This window comes from Paramacrobiotus metropolitanus, unplaced genomic scaffold (genome assembly GCF_019649055.1).
Source record: "Paramacrobiotus metropolitanus isolate TYO unplaced genomic scaffold, Prichtersi_v1.0 Parri_scaffold0000128, whole genome shotgun sequence".
Lineage (NCBI taxonomy): Eukaryota > Metazoa > Tardigrada > Eutardigrada > Parachela > Macrobiotidae > Paramacrobiotus > Paramacrobiotus metropolitanus.
Genome location: NW_026570348.1, coordinates 207,588 through 232,615, shown reverse-complemented (window position 1 = coordinate 232,615; position 25,028 = coordinate 207,588). Strand labels below are relative to the sequence as shown.

The following is a 25,028-nucleotide window of genomic DNA, read 5'->3' as shown; positions in this document are numbered from 1 at the left end:
TAACTGAATACGCCATTCGGGTAACGGTAGGCTAAAACTAGACAGCCGCTGCTTTACAGTTTTTCTAACTTTATTGCGAACTAAACCTAACCGCGCTGACTATAAGCCGACTCACAAAATTAAATCCAAAGGCTGGTCATGTTGCAACAGCACGTAATTAAGGCCACGTATATATTTTTGTAGAACCCATTTAAACCCAACAAAACTAAAGAACAAACCGGGAGCATATAAGAGCAGCACTAGCTATACATTTCACCACGCTACTGCAGTATTAACTAAGGCACCAAATGGAAGCACTTCCGGTGGTTATCATTCAACAGAGCCGGTACAGTATCTAACACTAATAATAATAATATTAACATTATTTAAATAAAACAGCCGAGGCACACAGTGGAAAAACGCAACGCTACCGCGGACAACAGCTCGGACGATCTGTTTCCGCCGAAGAAAAAAAAACAGAACCACAACGAAAAACTCATTCTGCATGATGATAATCCACCGTGGTTTTGGCGCGCCGCCGGGAAGATAACTGGCGCGCCGAGCGCCGGGTTTTGGCGCGCCGCCGAAACAACAGTTCGAAAACGTAGCACAAGGGAGATTTAACATCGGATACAAATTCTCCAGTGCTTTTTTCCAGGTTTTTTTGGCATGGTTTTTTATGGACGATATATATATAATTTTCCAACATCAGATCAGGTTTGCAAAGAGGGTATGGTTTCATCATCGAGGAGGGATTTGATTATGCCGAATAATTTGCAACAAAAATGACACAGGATCGCGTGTAAAATAATATAACAGCGCTGCGCTTAATGATTTTTGGCTTCGACTTTCTTCTTGCCGCCACCCATTGTCAAGTTTTCTGTGTGGAACAAATGAAAACGCCAACATAAAAAGCAACAAAATATCCCACAGAAAAAATAGGAAAGTCCCAAACCAGGAGAAGGATTAAAGGAAGGAAGAAAGGTCACGCACGACGTCGTTAATCAGACCGTCACAACAAACATTCATATATACACTGACAGCTCGTGCACTTACTGTTAAAACATGCAGAAACACAGAATTTGTCACAAGTTTTTGTTATTATCATGCAGATGCTCTCTAAATTTGGGACCTATAATGAAACACACAAGGTGACAGGGCATGCAATTAGAGAGACACAAGGAACCGGAAATAAACAAACAAAAATAAACCACGCAGGACAATTTTGGGACGATAGGTATACAGCGTATATTACTGCTGGAATTATTCGGGCAGCTGTTTTGCGGAAAACGTACAAAAAGTTGTTTTTGGAGGAATGAATTTTTCTCGACTCAGAATATTACAGCAGCATAACAAATAACTCTTTCTATAATGGTTGCGCGTGTGGATTGATTCCAAAGTAAAATAATGAAAAGTACTAAAAACTCATTTTCTGTTAAAGTAATTATGTAATTTCATTTTAATTTAACCAGCATATCCATGAAACTTTCTGATAATTATGAACAATTTTACTTCATTTTACAATAAAAAGTTCCAGTTTATTTTAATATTAGAAAAATAGATGACCTTGCGGGTTTCTAATTTTTACTAAATATTTGGAACTTTGGGAAAAGTTAAGGATATACAGTTTACAAGCTATGACCGGATAGATTAATCCGCCACCATTTAACGCAGCAACTGCACTAAAGCTGAGAGAACCGAACACAACAACAACAACAACCCGGGAAACGCGGTATTTGACTGGTTTTATCAAAGGGTGAACAACCAAAATTACCAAATGGAGAACAAATCAAAGAAGCAGCAAGCCACAGCACGCGCCAAAAACCAAGGTGTTGGGTATGAATAAAATCGACAATCAAAAAAATACCAGAGCGACTTAAATTATCCGGCAAATCAAATCCAGATTCGACCTGCGAGTACTCTTCCGTTATTCATCATACCGTGTAAAACCGCAGTGTTAGTTTAAATCAAATTTTTCTTAAAAAACAACAAAACAACAGGGGAGCGCGACAGTTACGATCATAAATAACCACCACCTACATATAATGTATGCCAACCAGAGAGAAGAAAAATTAACGACGAAAATTCTCTATCACGCAAATCGAAACACTGGTTAAGCACAGAATTCAGGGGGAAATGCGTGCGAATATGGTGGGGAAGCAGATGGAGAGGCTTATTGGGGCGCCGGATTTGGCACCGGGACGGGATACACTTGGGCCGGATTTGGTTGCCCTGTAAAAGGTCATGTAGATCATCAACAGTCACTGTGTTACAAAAAAAGAAAGAATTTCAAAAGTATGTAAGGGCGCTGTAAAAATAACTTAATTCAATATAAAGCTGATAACTTAATTCAATATATAAACTACAGGAAGTGAAGACAAGCCGTAAAAGTTGCAACAAAAAAGCCATCACGCTACACTATCTATAATTACATTTACACTGCAAAAAATTTTTCTTATACCTGGGTATATGATATTCGGCGCTGGCACGCTAACGGCGACATTAACAATGTCTACCAGTTCCAGAGGGTGCCCCGAATGGCTCAAAATCAAACTAAAAAAAGAACAAAATAAGGTAGAGCATATTCAACGCATATTACATTGTTGAACAATGTAATAGCAAACTAAATTAAAATAATTACAAATCGTAAATTCTAAATAAACTTACAGTATTCCTTAACAACAACAGCATTCGAAGAACGTCAAATAAATAAATAAAATAACTACAAATAGCAAATATTAAATAAAATAATTACATAACAACACGAACAATCAGAGCCGCATCTCGGAGGGAGAAAACGAGAAAACGATAATAACAAAAACAAAAAAATATAATATAATTCTGATATAAACAAATTAATAACGAAATAAATTTAATATCTTTCTTCGTTATAATCAGTTTTATTGGTGTTTTGCACTTCACATACATAACTTAGTTCCCATTGACATTACAGTCATCACTACATACGTTCGTGCCAGTTACGACTGAAAGAAACAACCAAAATCCGAAGAAATAACCAATACCAACAACCAAACCAAATTTGTGTGGTAAAAAAGAACACGCATTACGAGTATAATTTAATAACGAACCAAATTTAATAATCGCATTTAATTGTTTTAGGTTCACAAAATTTTCTGCATTCTAAGAACGCAATAAAAGTCTGATTTCAATGAAGAACCAAAAACTAGCGACAAATTCTTACCGCATAGCATTGGAGTCACGAGCCAAGTCGAAGGCATCCCCATCACCGCGAGCTTCGCGCAGGCCGACCAACAGATGTCCGCTTTCCCTGCTAACAGACACGGGAAGCGCTGCCATTGCGTATCGTCGCCACGCTCCGAGACCGTAACGGGCAAAGAACTGCCCCCCATCGTCCAACCAACCCGCAGGTTGCGGGACGTTCGCAGTCCGACGGAACATCAAATAGGATCGCGTAATCACCATAGTATTCGCTGGTGGGGGGGGCCTGCATGATTTTGTCACGAGGAAGGTAAAACACCCACAAGCAATCACAAAATGTTATTAAAATCACAACAAATCCAGGATATAAAAAAAAATCAAGGAACTTATTCGCAAGCAGACTACTGCAGCGTGCAGATTTGCAGAATGATCGTTTGTGGTAATTTTTATCTTGAATCTGCGTGAGTGGCAGCACCGGAATAGCATACCGAGGCGGTGAGCAGGCGACGGGCAGTTTGGCAGTATTTGTGACAGCTGCCAAATAACGCGCAGATTTTAAATATTCAAAATACGTGTTAAACTTAGTGATTCTTAAGCGAAAATTTTATCCCAACGGTGATGGTCAGGACAAAGGAGCCGTTGATGCCCTGGTCCGAATCAAAAACGCGCGGCGTGATACCCGGTTCAATGTTGACTAAAGCGCCGACTGCCGGTTTTCAGGGATGGAAGCTGAATAAGTGTCGGTTGGGTGGATGCCGTTATAAAATTGCGGGAGACAGTCGTTAACATCCTGAAGAGAAACGATTTTAAAATCAATAGACTTGCGTAAAAAATTCAAAAAGTTTTTAAACTAAAAAAATATTTGTCATTAAGCTGTTAAAGAATATTTAAAAAATACTTATCATTTCGTAAATGAACAAGTACAGTAAACATATATGCGCATTTAACTACAAAATACAAAATGATGTTAGTTATTCGTTTTGCAGTTCGATATGCAAAAAAAAATACTGAAAACATGATCTTAAAATCTGCGATCCTTTGACACGTTACACCGAAGACTATACCTCGATAATAATACTGACTTGCACCGATGCCGAAATTCCCGGTGTGACCGGCAGCTCCGTGGCAACAATCGTCAACCCCATGGTCCCACCGATGGTGTGTGCCTCGCGATCTGACGGTTGCGATGCATACACCACACCGGTCTGCGGATCGATGGCAAAGGGTGAATTGGCCGGCTGCAGGGAATACTGTATGGGTTTCGGTATCCCACGGTCACCGCCTGCGCCAGTACATTAAACACCTCCTTCCCAATCGCGACAATGTCTGCGACATACTGCAGGCTGGGATAGATGATGAATTGCGGAGGGCGTGTCCTGGGTATTCAGCACCTGCACCACCACCCCCAGGGTGGCGGTGTTGATGCGCTGCAGCGCCGGTGTCCCGTCCATGGCGATGATGCGCAGCTGGTACATGGGCTGTGTCTCGTAGCCTAGCGGACCGGTGAGAATGATGCGGCCGGTGCCGGTGTTGGCGTTCAGCATCTCCACTTTAAATGTCTTGGCGTTGTCCAGTTCGTCGAAGTGGATCATTCCGTAAATGCCCTGGTCTTTGTCGCGGGTCCGATGACGGTGCCGGGTGGGGCGTTTCACGGCCACGTAATAGGTAGTACTGCAATCGACAAATTGAGGCTACAAAAAAAAGTTGAAAAAATTGTATTTTGTTTTTGTTCCTAGGCCTACCGATCCCTGCAGCAAACGTCAACGGTCGTAAAAACATGTCATAGAACAATAATAGTATCCACTATTTTAATATTTTTATTGCAGAATGTCACAGTAATAAAATAAACATTGAGCAACTGGTTTTAATCCATTTCAGATGTCAGTGCCCGATTTGAAGTTTCGTATCTGAATTCCTAGAGTTTGGGCACGTAGTCTTCGCCGGTCACATGTGATAAACTGCTTGCTGGACTGCAAAAGCAATAAGGGGTTTACGATTTTCTTTGTAAGGCGAAATGATATTGGCGAAATCCAACTGCAGCACTGAAGCGCCTATACCAGTAACATTATTGTAAGTTAAATTTTTATACGAGAACTATTAATTATAAAATATTGAAAATTTTAAGTTTGGCGTTAATTTACACTGTAATTGTTATATGCTGGATACCAGTCACCCTTGCCGTTTTTAAATTACGCTGTAATGCCGTTTAGTACATTACATTTGACGTCTCATCGCCCTCGTCACCGATATTCAGGGTGGAATCGTGGATTATGGGTTTACTGATAATCCCGTCGGTTAGGCTCAGCCGCAGAAGGTGCGACATATGGGCCTCATGGTCGCACTTCAGTATTTACGATTTCGATTAAAGTTAAAGTCCAGTGATGGGTTACTGAGTTTTTTGGACCTCTTACTTACTCTTACTGTTGCGATACTTTTGACTTACTTTACTGTTACTTTTTCGCTGCCACAAACGCTACTTTTACTTACTGTAAACTAATTCACCTTAAAGATTACTTACTCAGTAAGTTAAGTACCAACGGCTAAAACTTATGTTAGAAAGCAAATTTCGCGCGAAGCGCGAAGGTGACGAGCAAATTTATAGCGAAATCGTTAGAAATTTCAATAAAAATCGTATTATCAGTACAAATATCGCCAGCCAAAACTTTTCCCTACTTTTTACTTACTTTTACTGTTATTTTAGAAACCTTACTTACTGTTACTTCAGGCCCAAAACGTTAATGGTTACTGAATGCTTAATATTAGGCTACTGTTTACTGAGTAACTCTTCTTTACTTACTGTCTACTCATGCAGTAACCCATCACTGAGTTAAACGCGATACTATGTGTGCTTAAACCAGCGTGGGCAAAGTTTTTATTAGTAAACGTGGTAGCTAAACATGATAGTATTCTGTAGCAAACCTAAATTTTTTACAGGTTTTCGCGTTGTAATTACGTAATTTCTTAGACTACCCTAGATTAGACGCTTTACCTAAAAGAGGATAATTTTTTATGGCTGGACTAGCGTAATTAGTGCTGCTTACGAATTAATTGCTAGGATGAAAAGGTCACAGTTATTAGCCATGGGATGTATCTGTATGCCGCTCTTGGCAATCATGTATTATAAACATCAGATTTTTCTTTCGGTTTTTCATATTGATGGATTCTAGACAAATTTACTGAGCTCGTTATTTTGCGGAAAAGTTACTTATTTACTGTCATTGTAATTTTCTGGAAATAAATCGAACTGCTTAATTTTGTATAAAAACAGTATTTTTCATAGAAGGTCCATCATTTGGCCGTACTGCAGATAACAGTTGTATGGTAAACGTACAGTATTTCGCTTCATCGTTCAACAAAATTATCATGGTATAGCTCAAAGAAAGCCCAAAAAATTTTACGTTTTCTGGTGCAAACGTTTTCAGTATTAAAACAAAGCGAACTGAGGTTTTTCAAATGTTTCGAAAGCAAATCGAGATAGCATACAAAGTCAATGCAGCGGTCGGTCCAGACCGCACGACCGTCGTAAGCAAACTGCTTACACTCTACTCTAGAACCTTTCTGTAACCTCCAGTCAGCCCAAACTCCAAGCAAACTATGCATCAGAAATCTTTAAATTTTTTTCTCTATCTTCTAAACTGTGAGTCACTCGTTTTGAATTTGAAAAAACCTCAAAGCGTTTATCATAGCAACCTAGGGAGACTACGAGCCGTAAAGCATTGCGCTGGTGGATGGCTTACCTTATCGAGACGTAGCACCGGAAGTAGGCATGTCGCTTTTTTGCCTTAATGGTATCGTACTGCCATGGTTAAGTTTACAGTTTACATCGTTTTCAGCTGTTTTAACTGCAGCTCGGATTGGAAATTGGTAACAGTCGTCGAAATTTCATCAGCCATTGTACTATAAGTAATTTTAATGGCATCACGATGACCTCACTAATGGCATCACTACAGTAGTTTTGTGATTTGGTGCAGGAAGTGTTATTTACACACTGCGAGGCATTGATCCTGATCATGATCCGAATGCCATATTGACATTCGGCGTAAGCGCCAAGGGATCGAATGTGGTGTTGATAATCACCAGCCAACAGCCGGGCTCCCACGAGGCGAAGATCCGTCTAATCCGCAAACAAGCATCCAGCCTTACTGGGAACATCTCCGCTCTGTTTACCTTTGTACCGCGGTGGATCATATTTTACAAAAGCACATAAAAACGAGCTTGTTTCAAAAGGAACGCTTAATCCAAACACTTTAGCATAAGAAAAATGGGACATCGGCATTCGCTAGTCATAATTTGCCTTGGGACTTGGCTTTCAAGCAAAAGATACATATTGTAGTGGTACAATACATAGATAAGTACTGGCATTCGATCACTGGAATATACACAGTGATCCTTTCATTAACACACGCCAGTCACAATGAACAAATTTTGTAACAAAATAGAGCGAATTATAACTTTTGTTTGTTTCAAAATTAATGCGGTCATGTACCATTCTATCCGGATCGACCGTTAATAACAGAGTGTTATTATTTCGGAATTATGACCGGTTAAGCATGAGTTCCATGCGTAAAACCTACTGTAGCGCAATTAATATAGTACAGAAAATTCGCAATTAATATAGTACAGAGGCTTTTTGCAACTGCTCCACTTAACCATAGCCATACACTTAGCCATAGCGTATGGTTAAGTGCGAGCGTATGGTAAGTGCGGATACCATACAAACTCATTGTATGGTAGCCGACTTCCAGCGGCTCCTCTTAATTTCTGAACACTTTAACTTCACTAGAGGTGGACTTTCCAAGCACAGAAAACATCAGAGAACTTGAATTTTAATGTTTCGAAGGAACCAAAGCTACGTCGCACGAGAAAAAAAATTAAATTCGAAGACTCCCAAAAATCAGTTGCGCCTGTTCTAAGGTATCCTGCACACTGCCACTTCGATGGCGGTCGTCTAGCTACCAGATAAGTGATGGTAAAGGTATGGTTATGGTGTTTTCTGCAAAAAGCCTCTGTTACTGTGTACTGTTATTTCTTAAAGATCGCTGCAGAGTGCAGACGCTGAATTAGCTGCAAATTTCCAAATATATTTTCTGTACCGCTACTGATAAACAAATAGATCTTTACTAAATAAATATCAAGTATGTAACTAAAAACTTATTAAATAACAGAAGTGAAAACACGATGACATACTGACGTGTGTATCTTCTCGGACCTGCAGATTATCCATATTGGCGCTGGGATCAAATTTTGGTATGGTATTTTGGTATTTTTTTGGAGCCAGATGGTAGTGTTTTCTTAAGGCTGTGCAAGAAATGTAACCATAAGTAATAAGTTGTAATAAAGAGACTGTTTGTAGAAACAAGGTTAAGTCATTTGAATGTGTTAAAATGCTATTAACTGCTGACAGCTATGCAGTAGTAATTTACGTGAATGCCACTGGCACCAAAATATATGGCATTTATGTTAAATATAAATTTCGTACCGTTAGGACTTAGGTTTAAGCAAGCCGCTGTGGTATTTTTGGGTAGTACGTTGAAGGTAGTACTATGTGCGATGAGCTCCCGCTCGTGATTGGGATAATACTGCATAATAAGGTTTTCCAGATGAACAAGGCTCCGGAAGTAAATCCCTTTCGTGCAGATGTGAAAACAATCAATCTTTGTGGCTGTATCGTAGATTATGAAAAGACACAAGTCGTTTAACTAATTACTTATATGTAGGGACCTGCAGGAACTAATTTACAGTATCAGAAGTGATAGATCTATGTATTAGAAGTGTACTATTCTGGTATAATAAACGGATTGATTGATTTGTAGGCCATAACGGCCGTGCACATGCCACATGCCTACATTTGAACACTGCAGCGCACAAGCGCGCCACCTAGTGTGTAATGTGTATAATTATATGGCAGGGTGTAAAACCTGGCACTGGCAAGTGCCTATGGCGTTGCCACTGGCATGGCAAGCGATAAAACCTGGTATGTTATCCCTCTTGGCACGCAATAAAATATGGCATTTGCCAGAAAACAGGTACCACATTATTTAATACGTAAAAAGATGAAAAATGTTGACGGGTGTCTCCTTTGTACAAGTTGCAAATAAAATTGCGATGGTATCAGTAACAGTAACTGTTACATTAATAGCTGCTAATACTAAAGCCCGTACATCACAAGAGTTACAAGGCCTTATTAATTTTCTCAACGAATTATGGCTCAATCAGCAATTAATTGCGCAACGGTGTTGCACAAAGAATGAATTTGAGAACTACACTAAGCTGCAAACCACACCGCTCCACGAAACACTCTTTCCGTGTTTCGATTTGCAAACCTCTGGCAAGGGCCGTGTACGCCTAATACTGTAATGCAAAATCCTTATCGCCTACTGGGTAAGGGACACCGGTTGGCGCCCAGACAAAGTTCGCTGGAGTAAGTCGCTGCAATAATTAGAAAAATTTTACAATCGTTTCTACAGACGGTGCGGAATTATTCCGCGCCGTCTGTACACATACCTATACGCGATGGTACAAAGGTCACGGTAAAGAATTACATCCACACAAAACATATGCGGTTAAACATCCCAAGTCCCAGCAATATGCGCTCACTATATGATTTGGTAAAAGAAGCACACCATAAGACTGTAATGTGATTCTTTGAAAAGCCAAAAAACACCCGTTATTCTGCACTAAATAAATGCACCTTTAAAAATAAGGTCAACTTTTAATTGTTTTCATCATCATTCAAATTTTGTAATCAGCGGCGGCATTTGCATCCCCATATATTCGAACTGCTTTTAAATGTACATGTTCAAATGAGCACTTAAATTTCAATACGTCTTAGACTCTAGGGCGTATTGAAATTTAAGTGCTCATTTGAACATGTAATGTTTACATGTGCAGGCTTTCTGCAACCGGCACAAAGTGAAACGGCACTCATCGAAAACGGAATATCAACTATATTCATCTTTATCAGGCAAAAGCCATCAATACAATAAAAAGTGCATAAGCAGAATACTACGCAAAATGATTCACATTTAAACATTAAAAAAAACAACCAAAATCGTTAGCGCTGTCAGTCATTTTAGAACGCATACCCAAAGTGCCCAAAACACCAGCAGCATTTCCTTTTACAACAGCTAGGCTAAATCTCTGCTTTAAAAATGCGGTAGAGCGTGGCTCCCCTGTCGCGTTGCAAATCCTTCTGCCAACGAAACGAATAAGCTCCGAAAAAGACCAAAAGACCAAAAGTTCCAAAGGTCTCAACCGCAAGGGTATAAAGAATATCCCATTCTATCCACCAAGGCCTATTTACGACGTTTACTGTCTTATCAACTTAACTGAATATCAACTTAACCAAAGCTGGTGCATCGTTGCTTTTGACAGCATGTGTAAAAATTGGCATGACTGATAATTTAAAGGTGTTGTCTGGAAAACAGAATGATAAGCTTGCATGCAAAAAGGCAGTTTGCACTTGTACTGATGTACTTGTATTACGCTTGTGTGCGTATGTTTGATGTTTATGAAATTTGAATAATTATGGCGCCTGCTTTTCGTGCAACGGTACAATTTCATATCAGCACCGACCTTCTTTTTAGCCGGACCAAAGTTCAGTGCACATAGACACAACTTTATTATGGTAGTTAGTACTAGTTACCGTTCAGGCATCAAACGCTAATCACTTTTAACTCAAAATTACTGCGTTCAACCATCGTTGTTATGTATCGAGACAACTAGACGACACGCTGACAATTATACTTGCCAACAAACTACGAATAATTTTATTAGTTCAAGTTGTACGTTCCGGAACACTATTGATTGCATTTCCTTTAATCTGTCATGAAGAGTAACGATTGGAAGCGTAGCGATACTGGACACTATGTTTGACCACTCTGTAAGCGTTTGAAGCTATCATCTATGTGATGTACAACATCGAATACAAAATAATATTGATAAGAGTACAAAATAATATTGATAAGTACCGATCTTGTGAAGTGTTAAAATTATGTAAAAATTGCAATTGCGTATGCTGAATAAGATGAATGGCGAATATTACTGCTTTACTTTTATCGATCTCGTTCTAGGATCCCAATAGCGGGCTTGATAACTGATGCAAAAACGATCATGAACTGAACTGAACATGTTACAATCACCAACCAATTGCGATCGTAACCTGTTAAGTAGAGTAAGCAATTGTGGTAAATATTCAGGTTGATGTAAAAAGATATTAAGATATCTAATTTCCACTGGGTACAGTATTGTGATTTTCTTTTATTATGATAATATGTGAAGAATTGCCTTCTTGAGTCTAGTAATTCTGGTTTTTTGGCATATGCCATATTTTATTGCGTGCCAAAGGAATGACTTACCAGGTTTTATCCCTTGCCATGCCAGTGGCAACGCCATAGGCACTTGCCAGTGCCAGGTTTTACACCCTGCCTAATTATATATATATACCGTGCGTGTGGTACTAGATAGTAGTAGCAAAGTCTTTGAATTGAGCTTACGGTAGTAGATACTCGTATATGTATATCTGTATATCTATATTCTCGCAAAAGACAAAATTGATTTTACCTTTTGACGAAGGTTTATTGCAGCATCTCGCTGCGCTCGATGCAGATTATGGTGATATACTGTATACATATAAAGTGCATATGTGACTGCCGTTTTGACTGCAGTTACAGTATTACACTGTTTTATTACAGTGTAACAAACGCAGTCTGTAATCTCTGCTTGTCTGTTCAGCTTGGCTACGATAAAATATTCTTTTACTCTAAACATCCATTAAGTTATGAGAAACAAAGTCCAGTTTCTTGCGAACTCAGAAAATATTAATATAAGTAATTCAGATCAAATTTGCGCATCATCGGATTCTGTACTTACGGTTTTTGATGCCTGGATGGTAACAACCGCGAACGATATTCTCGTCATCGTAATGCCTACATAATTACGTAACACCTACATTACGTAAACCTACGTAAGTACGTAATACCTACATAATTAATGGCTGATCGTAGTTAGCAATTACATAGTATGAAGTATGTACTGATATTCTACAGACTACAGGACCGTACGCGCATGGCGCAAGGGGGGATCCATAAATTACGTACGCAGCGAACCAGGGAGGGACGGGTCCAAAAAACGTGACAAGCTGTGACGACCCCGACGAACCCGGGGGGGAGGAGGGTGGTCATCTCCATGTATTGCGATTGAGCGAACCAGGGGCGAGGGGTCAAGCAAACGTGACGGACCGCTACGAAGGGGGAGGGAGGGGTGAAAAAACCGTGGTTTTCTGCGTACGTAATTTATGGATGCTCCCCAAGTGCAGCACTTATAAGTATCACATCAAAAATCATTGGTATTATTTGGTGATGGTATCTGTACGTATCTAAAATTTTATTATTTGATTACAATTAACAGTGAATTTTAGATCGACACAGATATGGAAACAATCACTCATTAAGCATCAATCGACACAGGCGGCCTAATTACACAGAAAATTTGATCTAAATTTGCTCCCATCGGCGCTATCCCCAAGATCGATGCTGCATTTCCTCGTTGAATTTCTATGCTGATCCGCTGGCGAAGATATTCTAAAGCGTAGTTAAAGTAGTTAATAATCTAAAGAGCAGTTATTACATCTCTTTTGAGTCTTTTCCTTTATAATTCTAACTTTCACATTGTCACAGTACTTAAGCAGCGGTTTCCAGGAACGTCTAGAAATTTCCTGAATATAAGTATAAAACTTAATGTTGTTGTCTTGGTGATGTTATTCTTATTATTATTGAGTTAATATACAGCGTAGTCCCTGCAAGAACCCTCACTCCAATAAGATAATAATTACGAGGTAAGCCTCGCGCTCCGCGCTCGGCAAGTTAGTACATATTGGAAGAGTCAGGCTGGAATTTATGGACTGTTACGAGTTACGACATCAGTTTAATTACCAATAAAAATCTTCTTACATGTACCGGTACCGGTACGTAAATGAACTGAATCAGCAATAATGAATTACGGGTATTACTCTCCGAACGTCTAATGTACGGTAGCAAGATTGTATGAATGATGAGTTAAGGGTACGCCTTTCGCATTTCTCACAATCAGCCGATTAGTATACTATAGATAGGTATGATGTTCTAACACCTATGGCATTACAGATATTCAGAGTACGGGTGGTTGTAGCTCGGTCACTAACTCACCTCCAGATTTTGCTCACGGGCGGTGGTGATAGCTCGGTCACTCACTCACCTTCAGATTTTGCTCAGGGACATTGGTGGCAGCTCGGTCAGTGTCACTCACTTATTATCAGGCTATCGCAAAAATCAAACAGCGTCACTAGACGTACAGTAACTTCGTACAGTAACGTTGTAACTTCGAAGTACTACGAAGTTACAAACTACTCGCACATTATTATGCATAATGTCCCAAATCCATGGTTACAATTGTCATACTTACTTTGTCATCCTTACTTCAAATGTGACGATGATCCTTACTTAAAGAGTTAAATTACAAAGTTCTACGCAATGTTGTTGTCAGGCTTCTCAAGTACTGTAAGCCCTTAAGTAAGAAAAATACTTTGTCTGGATCGTCCCTAAATCTCAGAAAGGCAACTTAAGATAAAAATCTCACCCGTTCCCCACGGTGGTTGACATTCTTAGTATGTTAAATATAAAGTGCCGTAAATTTTTCCGCGCCTCACTTCTTACTATGGTCCATTACGAAAGTTTTGGATGACCTCGTGTTCTAATCGTGGAGATTCAGGCTTTCCTATACTTAAAACGACTAAGAGACTTTCCGAACCTGGCAGTTCTAGGGACAATTAAAATTCAGCATAAATACCTATGGAAAATAAGACATTTCAAGACTAAGCTGGACTTAAACCGACCACGCGTTGATTACGCGTTGTGACGGTAAGGTTGTATAAATACAAGATATCGGTTGCGCTAGCGCGCGACCAGCTGTGTTTGAGATAACGAAGGCGCAGAATGATATTAGTGTTGAATTTTTCTAATTGTTTTTATCGATTTTTTTTTTAAATATTTTTTTAAATTTATTATGTGCTTTTAGTTTTAATGTAATCTCGGTTTCTATGATGCTTCACTAGAAGTATTTACAGTATAAGTGAACTGCACACCACTTGTGGTGACCTGTCCGGCGTTTTGCGCTTTCTGTTTTGAGATAAGCTTTGTGCGTTATTTGGCTTTGATTAATCAGTGTGTAAGTTATAAAACGATCGGTAAATATGTAACTGATTTTACTTGCTGTCAATGCTGGCTGTTTAATGGTGTTTCTTCGGCTTGGGGCCGCGACTTCGCTTTGTGGGGTTTGGTCGCAGACGGTTCACAAGCGGTAGTCCGGTCAATTTTTTGAAAACTGATTTGATTGCATGATCGATTTTGCTAATTTCGATTTATTCTATAATTATCGATTAATTATTTTCAAAAAATGCTTCCAATATTTAGAAATCGAAGGCTGCGGCAGAATTTGATACTCTATTTTCCTCAGCCAGTCCTGAATTATTTTTGGGAATTTTTCTGAACCGTTAATTATTCTATTTTGATTTATGAACCGCATTACTGAATTTGCCCATAAAAAAACTGTTGACTTGCAGTACCTGTTGCGTCAGCCCGAAACCAGTAAAGTTTTAGGTAAAACATAATAACGCGTCGAAGTTGTGCATTTTGCCGAATACGACCGAGGAATACAGCTCACATGGCTTTGAATCGAAATTTTCAGTTATAATTCATAAGCAAACTGTTGTTGTTTTTTTAAACTGCGAAGTACCTTTCCGAAAGTTTGTGGAACTTTTTCACTAATTTTTCTGTTTCCACGTACGATGTATGTGCCTTTATAATGTACCTTTAAAATAGTTTTAAATATTAAAATTATTTACGTAGTGTAGAAATACTAAAATGTAGAGGTAGTGACCCTGCTACAGCATACTAGCTTTCTTAACCTCTTTTCTAATATTGTATGTACTTTGGCCGAAATGAGCGCGGGCGAAATAAAAACGGCCGAAGTGATCGGTAGCCGACCGGAGTTGCTCTTAAGGTATGGAATTATGATTGCGAAGGCTAAGTTAAAATTTATGGACTGTTTAACGAGATACGACAGTCGTACGTGCTAAATATTATCCGTGTAATTACTGCATTTAAATATTTCATAAATGTAAGTTTACGAAACAGCAATGAATTACACGTTTTACACTTGGACGTCTAATGGACGGTAAGACTGTATAAACGATGAATCAATGGTACATGCCAAGGTACTAGTACACGCATTGCAAAAGGCGTACTTTGTAATATCCTATGTACTTCAGATCATCAGATCAGATCTATATGGCCACGAATGGGATACACCAGAGCCGGCAAACCAGAAAGACTGACCAAAACCAATATTATATTCTGGAAGCCCGTAGTCGAAAACCCGGCCAGATAGTATTCATATCTTTCAAAACCTCTCCCGCTTCGAACACCAAAGCGGAAGAGTTTTGGCTACCTTCACCAAATGCAGCTAAATTATTGTAATAATAAATATCATCGTGGTATCTTTAACCAGGCAATGTTGCCATGTAAACCAACTAAAATACACAACTAAAAGATGAAAGTCTTTCTACTTTTTAAATTATCAGAATGAATTTAATTAGCAGACCGACAGAGACCGTTATTACGATGGGAACGACTACATATGTAACGTTGTCATCGAGGGCAATTTCTGCACGAGTGCCGGACGGCCAAATGACCAAGCTACCGGTACTGTCCAGTGTACGCGACCCGTTAGGTGAGCGGCTGACCGAGCAGCAAGCACTGTCCAGCGCAAATAGCCCGTTAGGCAGCGGGTGACCGAGCTAGCGGGTGCACAAAGCCCGTTAGGCGAACGAATGACCGAGCTACCGGTATTGTCCAGTGTTCGGGACCTGATTGGTGAGCGGGTGATCGAGCTATCGGTACTGTCCAGTGCACAGAGCCCGTTAGTCGATCGAGTGAACAAGCTACCGGTACTGCCCAGTGTACGGAACCCCTTAGGTGAGCGGGTGACCGAGCTACCGGTACTGTCCACTGCACAGAGCCCGTTAGTCGATCAAGTGAACAAGCTACCGGTACTGCCCAGTGTACGGAACCCCTTAGGTGAGCGGGTGACCGAGCTACCGGTACTGTCCAGTGTACGCGGCCTGATTGGTGAGCGGGTGACCGAGCTATCTTTAGTGTCCAGTGCACAGAGCCCTTTTGTCGATCGAGTGAACAAGACCGTTACTGTCCAGTGTACAAGACCCATTAAGTAAGCGGGTGACCGAGCAACCGGTACTGTTCAGTGCAAAAGTCCCGTGAGGTGGAGGAGTGACCGGCCAGCTACCGATATTGTCCAGTGTACGGAACCCGATAGGTGAGCGGGTGACCGTGCGCTACTATCCGGCGCAAATAGCCCATTACGCAAACGAGCTAGCAGGTGACTGAGCTACTGGCACTGTCCAGTGCACAGATTCCTTCAGGATAAAGCAGTGACCAAGTTAATGGTATTGTCCAGTGTACAGATATCCCGTCAAATGAACGAGTGACCGAGCTTCCAGCCTTCCACTACCCAGATTTATCAGGTGAAGATTCACAGAATCATGAATTCAGCAGTGAGAATTTTATTTTGATTTGAGAGAATCATGAACTGATTAAAAAAGCATAAAAAATAAAATTCCGTGTTTTTATATGAAATCCGTTTTTTGCGCTAATAGCCTAATACGATGTATCGATTATGTTTCGACAAAATAGGTTATTCTAATAAATATTATTTGAAAACTAAATAAAGTGGCCGTTGACCACAAGAAACGCGGAGGCGAAGCCGAGGCTGTTTGTTGTAGTCTTTATTACGCCACGATATCACGCCATGAGAGATCTTCAGAAATTCTGTCGAAAAACCCTTTGAAAAAAATGGCCCGGCACAATCAAACATAACTGCATAGTGCATCCCTACCTCAAAATTTTAGAACTGTTTTATTTCATTAGAAAAGAGTTTAAGATTAAGCTAGTTCGGCGCAGCGAGGTCCCTATCCCTATTTTTTGTACTGTTCCAACACTTTGAAATCAGTTGAAAATAAGTCGAAATGCGCAGAGTTCCCGAAAGGTTGTGAATGGTGTTGCGCAGTTTACTTCGAGGTGAATCTTTAAAAACGAGAGTTGACAACTTCGACACCTAAAACTTTGAGTCACCTAAAACATACATGGCTAGCACAGCAGGAACTTCGTAAACAATTGTTTCCTTATAAGCAAATACAAGTAATACGGTGCTTGCACCTATTTAGAATAATTATCTTTAATTAAGAAAAATATGTAGAGATAATTCGGAATTGACCGAGGAAATGTAGCAGTTGTGCCGCAACGGCGCATTATATTCAGTTTCTCAATTTTGAATAAATTCGGTTCAATAATTTTCGAATAAATCAAAATTACAGTAGTAAAATTGATCATGCAATCAGATCAATCTTAAGCAAGGTAAGAAATTGATTTGATTGATAGCGAGTTGATAACGAGTAACTTAAAATTCGTATTTCCTAACCGTTTTGAAAATCAGTAGTACTGGAAGCCATGTAAGGCGATGAGGCATATTTCAAAACATGATGCACGAAACGCCGGACAGGTCACAGGCTCGCGCTCAAGCTCGGACTTGGACGCTCTGTATCTGTACATACATACCGTAAGTGGGGTATATAAAACGCTAAAATATTCCGAATAACTACTCATTAGGAAAATGGCAAAATGTACAATCGTATGCGTGCATTTTCTGGTTAATCTGAATATTTTAGCACTTTACACCCCAAGGTGCTTATGGAGGCCGTCGTATTTTCGGATAGGTGCACAAACATTTCTCGACTTTTGCATTCTTCGTTACAGAAATGGACTATTTCATGCGCGGAAGATGTTCTCCCAGACGCTTGAACATCGCAAACACAGTTTTGGTAAATTTCGGAGATGGCACATGGTACCTGGGGTATGCTCAGGATGCCCGCGATAATGCTTTCTTCATTGATTTTGACTGCGTCAAAATTAAGCCGTTGTGGGTGGGCTCGCAGCATGTTTGGCAGCATCAACTTCTTTCCGATGATTATGAAACTAGTGCGACGAATTCCGGTGTTTATGTGGCCCTACGAAATGAGAAGCAAGATCCGTATGTGTTCCACCCGGGAGTCATACTGAGTTACAGTCCCCGGAACTGTTGGATGTGTTGTGTCCGTGTTGCTTCCAACGGCACGGAGGAAAACACCGTCGGTCATTTTGACGTTGTGCATCGCTGGCAACTAATTGCAAAGTTACCTTCTCTTACGGATCGATTCGATAGAGTGCCATACGTTAGACATGTCATTTCTCTAGCGAATTGTCCCTCGTTAAAAGCCGTTGATGCGCACCAAATCAATACAATCCTAAACCATGTTTACCGCAATAATGAGGACGGCACCGAGCCCGGTCTGGATCGCCTTTTTGTGCGAATCGATGAATACACAATTACTTTTTTGATGTGGCATATTGAGATTTACCAACTACCAATGCAATCACAGTGCGGTGATTGGACAACGATAAGCAGTGATAGAATATATTATGCCTTAGATGCTTTCTGCCGGCCGGAGCAGCTTTTCACAATTGACCTGCGGGAAGTGGAAATTTGTCGCACCACCGCCACCATCACAGCATCACTCTCAGGTATTCGGAAACTGATAATTTGGAGCTTGCGTATGTGCCTTGGTTTGGTTAGGTAGGTATAGGTCACCACAGCTGTGATCTACAATAATAACGTTTACAAGAAACAGCCTCGGCTTCGCCTCCGCGTTTCATGTGGTCCATCACTTTATTGATTTCAAATGAATATTCGTATTAGTAAGTACTTCTACAACATCTATATTTTGCCGATCCAGACTCAATGCATGACAATTGCGCGAAAACACGGATTATATATAAAAATCAATTGTTGATTTTCTCAGATGAGTATTGATTCCCTCAACTGAATTCATGATTCTCAACCTCAACCTGCTGGTTCTCAGTAGTGGTAGCTCGGTCCCACGTTCACCTACCGATTTCCGCACACTGGACAGTACCGGTAGCTAGGTCACTCCTTCACCTAACGCCTTTGCTGTTACAGTACAACAAAAACTTTTTGACTACACATTTTGCGGACTTTAATTGCGAATCGCACGTTTAATTTATTGTCATATAATTTCCTACGTTTTCTCTGAAATTATCGATGTGAGTATTTTTTGCATTTAGAGATCTAGAATCTAGATACTGATGTGTTCACTGCATGCCTGAGCATACAATAGACTAAATATAAAAATAAGTACAGTAGTTTTACAAAATAACGAAGTATGTCTCATTCTTAATTCTTTCATTGTTGTGTTTATAAGCATCCATCGTTTACTGTATTATGAAAATTTCTGGAGCATGCTGGCTTTACTGACCTCACCTTCCTTAAGGGTTAAGGGATTTGGCCCGGTACATACCTTGCACCAAATTCGTGTACATCTACGAGAACTTTCGCTGTCGCGCACTCCCAAACTCTTTTTTGCATTGTTTTTGGAATTTTGTTACCCTCATTACTCCGCAACCGGATGTTGCGCGCGAAAACGGCTTTCAACGCCTACGTATACCATTCTTTTGGCTACAAAATATCATAAAGCAATGCAAAAACGAGTTTGGAATTACGCGACAGCGAAAGTTCTCGTAAATGTGCACGAATATGGTGTTATGCACCGGGCCAAATCCCTTAATTAACCCGATCCACACTATGCGTGTTAGACCGACATGTTAGAGGACTTCTTCTCTGCAGTCCGTTGTTATGATCACAGGTTGCTTCTATTGGTTTTGTTTCAAAGAAGTTACGAGTATGTTAGACGACAGTTTAAAATACATAACCGTAAGCTGAGTCATATCCGGAAGGTCCAGAGGGTGACCAAACATGATTAAAACTGACCAAACTGGGCTCCCGGAGGTCCTGCTTGTCTGTACAGCCACCACCACATCAGATAATTACCAAAAAAATCACAGAACTAATTGCGCAGTTTTATAAAAACTTGAAGCAAAGTTTCGAAAATTAACGCCCACTGGCCAGTACTGGTCACTTGCAAATCCCATGTCCGTTATAACACGGTTGGGCACGGTACTATTTTATTAAGGGATTTGGCCCGGTACATAGCACTAAATTCGTGTACATTGGCGGGAACTTTCGCTGTCGCGCACTCCCAAACACTTTTTTGCATCGCTTTATGGTATTCTGTAGCCAAAAGAATTGTATACGTAGTTGTGAAATCCGTTTGCGCGCGCAACATCCGGTTGCGGAGTTATGAGGGCATCAAAATTCCAAAAGTTTAAATGCATCCAGGTGTACCAAAAGTCTCATTATGGACTGACCCCTTTCAAATTTTGCACGTAAATGCACATAACCATGAAGATTGTTTTGGTACGGATCCAGACTTCTACAATTTTTTTCGAATTTTAAAATGAATTTCAAAAATTTTTAAATTCATTTTAAAATCTAAAAAAAATTCTAGAAGTCTGGTTCCGTACCAAACAATCTTCATGGTTATGTGCATTGTCAAAATTGAAAGATCGATCCATAATGAGACTTTGGTACATCTGAATGCATTTAAACTTTTGGAATTTTGTTACCCCATAACTCCGCAAATGATGTTGCGTGCGCACGATTCACAACTACTATACAATTCTTTTAACTATACATAAAGCAATGCAAAAAAGTATTTGGGAGTGCGCGACAGCGAAGGTTCCCGTGGATGTACACGAATTTGGTGCTATGTACCGGGCCAAATCCCTTAATAAGTGTCAAGAATTCATATTAACTGACAGAAGCGTCCTACAAGACACAATAAACAATCAAAATAAAGCTAAAAAAAAGCTGTATTAACTGACTTGTACATAGTGGTCAGTGAAGTGACCGTTGGTCAGCAATGACCGGAAATTCGAAAAACGTAATTTTTGATTAAACGCAATTAAAATTAATGTGAAGAAAAGGCAAACAAGTTGTGTAATGACCGCTGTGAGTAGCTCTGAAATTGCTATGACCCGTACTACCCGGAACAATCAGAATTCAAAAGATTTTGCAGTGTACCTGCTTGCGTATAACGCCGTTATTGCCATGTACTGGGACCTACCAGCTACTCTATTGTTCCAGAGAAAAATCGTATATTCTTTGCAGATTATGTCGGAGTTAAACTGTAGTAATGAGTGTAAAATCTTGCAAAAATTATTAATCTCGTGTCTACACTTCGCTAATTGAGCACCAAAAACATTTGAACCTTCCGGTTCATGAGCGCTTGCAACTTTAGAAACTTAGAAACCAGTCTGTGCAAAGCGGTCGGTATAACGGAAGAGAGCATTTGGGAGTAAAGGCAGCCTCCGTTTATGCAGCTAAGCATTATTTAGCAGCGGTGCCGACATAGACAGTGCAAAGTGTAATCAATCACTCACACACAATTTGGATAATTCGTGATGCTTAGGGAGTCGGCTAGCCTACCACCACAAGTCAACTAACAGAACTGCCTTCCTTTGTAAATACGAGCATTTGTTGTTTTCTATAAAGTTTAAACGTAAGTTAGATTGAACGAGTAGGCTTTTTGGCAGGGTTTTATCTACGGTCTGGACAATTGGTCAAGTGACCAATTGTCCAGACCGTAGAGCAGATGTGACCAACTGTTGCGAAATATCGAAGTAGCGCTTATGTACTGGTGCATATTGGGTTTTCTTCGTTTCTGAATTTTCCTTGACCAGTTATAACCTGTTATAATGATGACGATGATATAAACCTTTTGTTTATAACAGATGTTGATGACCTGTTATAAACGACAATGGATAACATGTCGGAGCAACATGGTTCCCAAGCGTGTTAGCTCGACATGGTCATCTCCTGCTTGACCTATGGTCGCTAAAATTCTGAAAAAAATATTTTTTCCTTAACTGAATGTTTCTATCCCAAACTACCAATTTTCAAAACTATAGTCCCATCCCTTCTAGTACCCGGTTTTCCTGGGTTAATAGAAAGTGGCCGCTGCTTTCTAAAGTTTTAGAGTTTTCCAAAAGATTTCAGTGATGTTGCTAATAATTAAGCGCCTGATTGTTACTTTTTACAGAATTACTTTGTTACCTTCGCGATGCTTATTTTCATTTGTTGGAGCAATGGTCCTTATAAGAACCATGCTGTGTATTTATGTATACGTATTTATGCAACAACAACAACAACAACACCAACAAAAACACCAACAAAGTAAGTATTACTATTTTGTTGAACTTAATCAGGAATTTGGTTTCAGGCAACGAAGCGCAAATCAGCATCATTCCGCTAGAAATTTTATGGGCAATAATGGAATATCTGGATCTACATTCAAAAGCTTCAGCAAAAAGGTAAGCTTTGCAAACATCTTTATTAGGCTAGGTTTAGATTAAAACTTGAACAGTCTCAGAAATCGATACAACAAAGGTTTTCGGTATTTGTCTTACCATAATATTACTAAACTAACTAATAGTAATATTTTGGTCTTACGGTTAGTTTATTAATATTATGGTCTTACGATTATCGTATCTATATTTCGATATCTTATCTGCAATAGATGTACATGGGTCATGGAGTAGTAAGTAGTCTGAATTTATTACTCACTTGATTGGTCTACTCTTGGATTATCGCTATTAGCCGAGCACAATCTGTTGATAGAAAAATTATACAAAAACAATAGCCGTACTTGATAGTTTGTATTATGCAACAAGTTGCATAATACCAAGTACGGCTGCAACAAGTACGGAACAAAAATTCATGATGTCATTCCCGTTCAGCCAATAAAGGCAAAGTACACATCTTCCTTCTCAACCATGTCTCTAAATGTACCGAGAACGGAAACTGCGTTTTCAGTTTGTAGTAAGCACATTAAGCAGTACCCCATTGATATTTCGGTTGTGCCATACCCTTAGCATACTCAAATGTTTATGTACTTCTACGGAGAAACGTTTTCGGAGAGAAATCTAGAGAAAAAAGACTTAGCGACAAAATAAGTTAAAGTCAAATTGGCGATACATAATATATAGACTGATAGGGGTAATCAGGCTGGAAATCGTCAAATAAGTAAAAATAATGAAAGGAAACAATAGTTTACTTACCATGGATAGACAGAATTTTTATCGGCATTTGACTGAACGAAGGAAAAATTCAGGAAAAGTATTTAGGGCGTATGAGGAATATAAAACGGCACTGTCAGCACATGTGCTTCGCTTCGTCTGATATAATAATGGTGAAATAAAGAAGCGCATGAATACTGAATGCCCAGGTAATGACTGCGCACGTGTCTGGCACATCGATTTCCTTTTTTATTTTGGCATTGCAGGGTATGTGTGGACTGGAAAGCGGCAGTTGTTCTATCTCAAACATCGTGTGTCCTGCTAGATCTTCGTGGGATTGACTTTTATCGCCCAGGCCATCAATCTGGTTTGGCTATGAAGGGATATCACCTAGGAGTCTTACTGAACTGGTCAATCACGCCGAAAAGCAAAGCCCTTGTTCTACTAAATGCCGGCTACAAGGCCATTCCGGTGGTTTCCACTGTGCTTAGTTTGAAAAGGACTGTCTTGCCTGTTATTTTATTGAGAAACTGCAGTACTTTTTCGGAACTTTTTATATACAAGGAACACTTCCCTTTTTCTGGTGAACCCAGACAACATTATTGTGCAACATTATCGCCGCTGGTTCCACACTGCAAGCGTTTATTGGTTTTCCATTGGACAGTTTGGTTCCACGTGTGCCAGTGTTACCAAAGCAGACCTTCTGCACTTCAAGATTTCAGAGGCGTAGTAATTCCATCGCTAGCCCTTGACAACTCCATGAATTCTGCAGAAATCGTGAAATGTTTTATAAAATTCCTGCCACCAGCCCCTTCCTCTTCAAAAGAACGCTTCCGAAATTTCCATGGCCGATTGCTGAAGACCATGCCGTATCCGGAAGGCTGGCAAAACTTCAGATATCTGTTAAGGAGGTAATAGCACTACAGACTACAGAGTATAATTTCTAAACTAGAGTTTCCGTAAATCAACGGCACCAGTATAAGTAATTCTGATAAATTTCGCTATCAGATTTGGTAAGATTCTTCTTGCTTTTGAGCATCATATACACCAAGCGGCAAGCAAACAATTAGCGAAGTTGGGCACAATGTTAATCCATTGTGTACTGCTGTAAAGTGGTACTCCCCGTCGGGCGATGGTTGCTGGGTGGACTGTTCGCACGGTACTGTACTTACATAGTAGATACCGAATGCAACTGTGCACGGCATCTATTTCGAGGACAATCGGTTGGGTGAGCTTGTTATTTGACCTTTTCAGTTCGAATTTGAGCTTTGTTGCTTTGCAGCCATGCATTTACCGATAAACCACCGGCGGATCGATTCTGGGATGACTTAGACTTGCGAAACTTCGAAGAACTGCCTCTTAATAGGCTCGTGATCGACTTGGTTGTTCATTATGTTGATACTGTCTACGAAAGAATCAGCGTGGAAGATGTGCCGCTATTGTGACACAATATTCCAGCGGACGCCAGAATCCATGGAGAATATACAAATCAGTTTTGTTTCTGCTACTTTAGTAGCACATGTTCCCTGTTTGTTATTATTATTATTATTATTATTATTATTATTATCTTCCTGGATCCGGAGAAGACAACCCTTTCCGAGACTTCAACAATGACATTACAGTTGTTAAAATGACATTGTTTTGTCTGGTCGAAATAGTAAAGTAAAATAAACAAGCGAAGAAAAGAACCACCCAGTTAGAACTTCAAGTCAAACGCCTTCAAAGCAAACTTAAAAAACCCAACACTTTCGGAGTTCAAAATTTCCAAGTTAACTTTCTGCACATGCTCAA

General features: G+C 39.8%; 1 protein-coding gene and 1 long non-coding RNA gene across 17 annotated transcripts; one reads left to right on the top strand and one right to left on the bottom strand.

The window, feature by feature from the left end:
* Positions 1–204: 204 nt before the first annotated feature.
* LOC129598763 (uncharacterized) lies at positions 205–8,984 on the bottom strand. 6 transcript variants are annotated; one of them, XR_008691794.1, is made up of 6 exons: positions 8,639–8,981; positions 6,897–8,457; positions 4,224–4,830; positions 3,182–3,949; positions 2,441–2,532; positions 208–2,211 (listed from the first exon to the last, which is right to left on the bottom strand). It is a non-coding gene; the product is annotated as an uncharacterized LOC129598763 (long non-coding RNA). The 6 variants fall into 6 exon arrangements; XR_008691795.1 differs by having other exon boundaries at positions 212–2,211; positions 8,347–8,457; positions 8,639–8,973; XR_008691796.1 differs by having other exon boundaries at positions 212–2,211; positions 8,351–8,457; positions 8,639–8,973.
* Positions 8,193–24,925, top strand: LOC129598762 (uncharacterized). 11 transcript variants are annotated; one of them, XM_055496809.1, is made up of 6 exons: positions 11,661–12,124; positions 16,669–16,735; positions 18,024–18,827; positions 22,442–22,532; positions 23,504–24,148; positions 24,520–24,925. In XM_055496809.1, the coding sequence occupies exons 3-6, from the start codon at positions 18,026–18,028 to the stop codon at positions 24,680–24,682; spliced, it is 1,701 nt and encodes a 566-aa protein (XP_055352784.1). In that variant the 5' UTR covers positions 11,661–12,124; positions 16,669–16,735; positions 18,024–18,025; the 3' UTR covers positions 24,683–24,925. The 11 variants fall into 11 exon arrangements, with proteins under 11 accessions (XP_055352790.1, XP_055352784.1, XP_055352782.1 ...); XM_055496807.1 differs by lacking the exon at positions 16,669–16,735 and adding an exon at positions 12,207–12,253; XM_055496816.1 differs by lacking the exon at positions 11,661–12,124 and adding an exon at positions 15,978–16,590 and having other exon boundaries at positions 16,676–16,735.
* Positions 24,926–25,028: the final 103 nt, after the last annotated feature.

Coding starts and splice junctions, on each gene's coding strand:
- LOC129598762 (XM_055496805.1), top strand. CDS start 15,777: ATGAATTTAATTAGCAGACCGACAGAGACCGTTATTACGATGGGAACG. Junction 22,533..23,503: donor TCAAAAGCTTCAGCAAAAAG/GTAAGCTTTGCA, acceptor TTGGCATTGCAG/GGTATGTGTGGACTGGAAAG. Junction 24,149..24,519: donor TTCAGATATCTGTTAAGGAG/GTAATAGCACTA, acceptor GTTGCTTTGCAG/CCATGCATTTACCGATAAAC.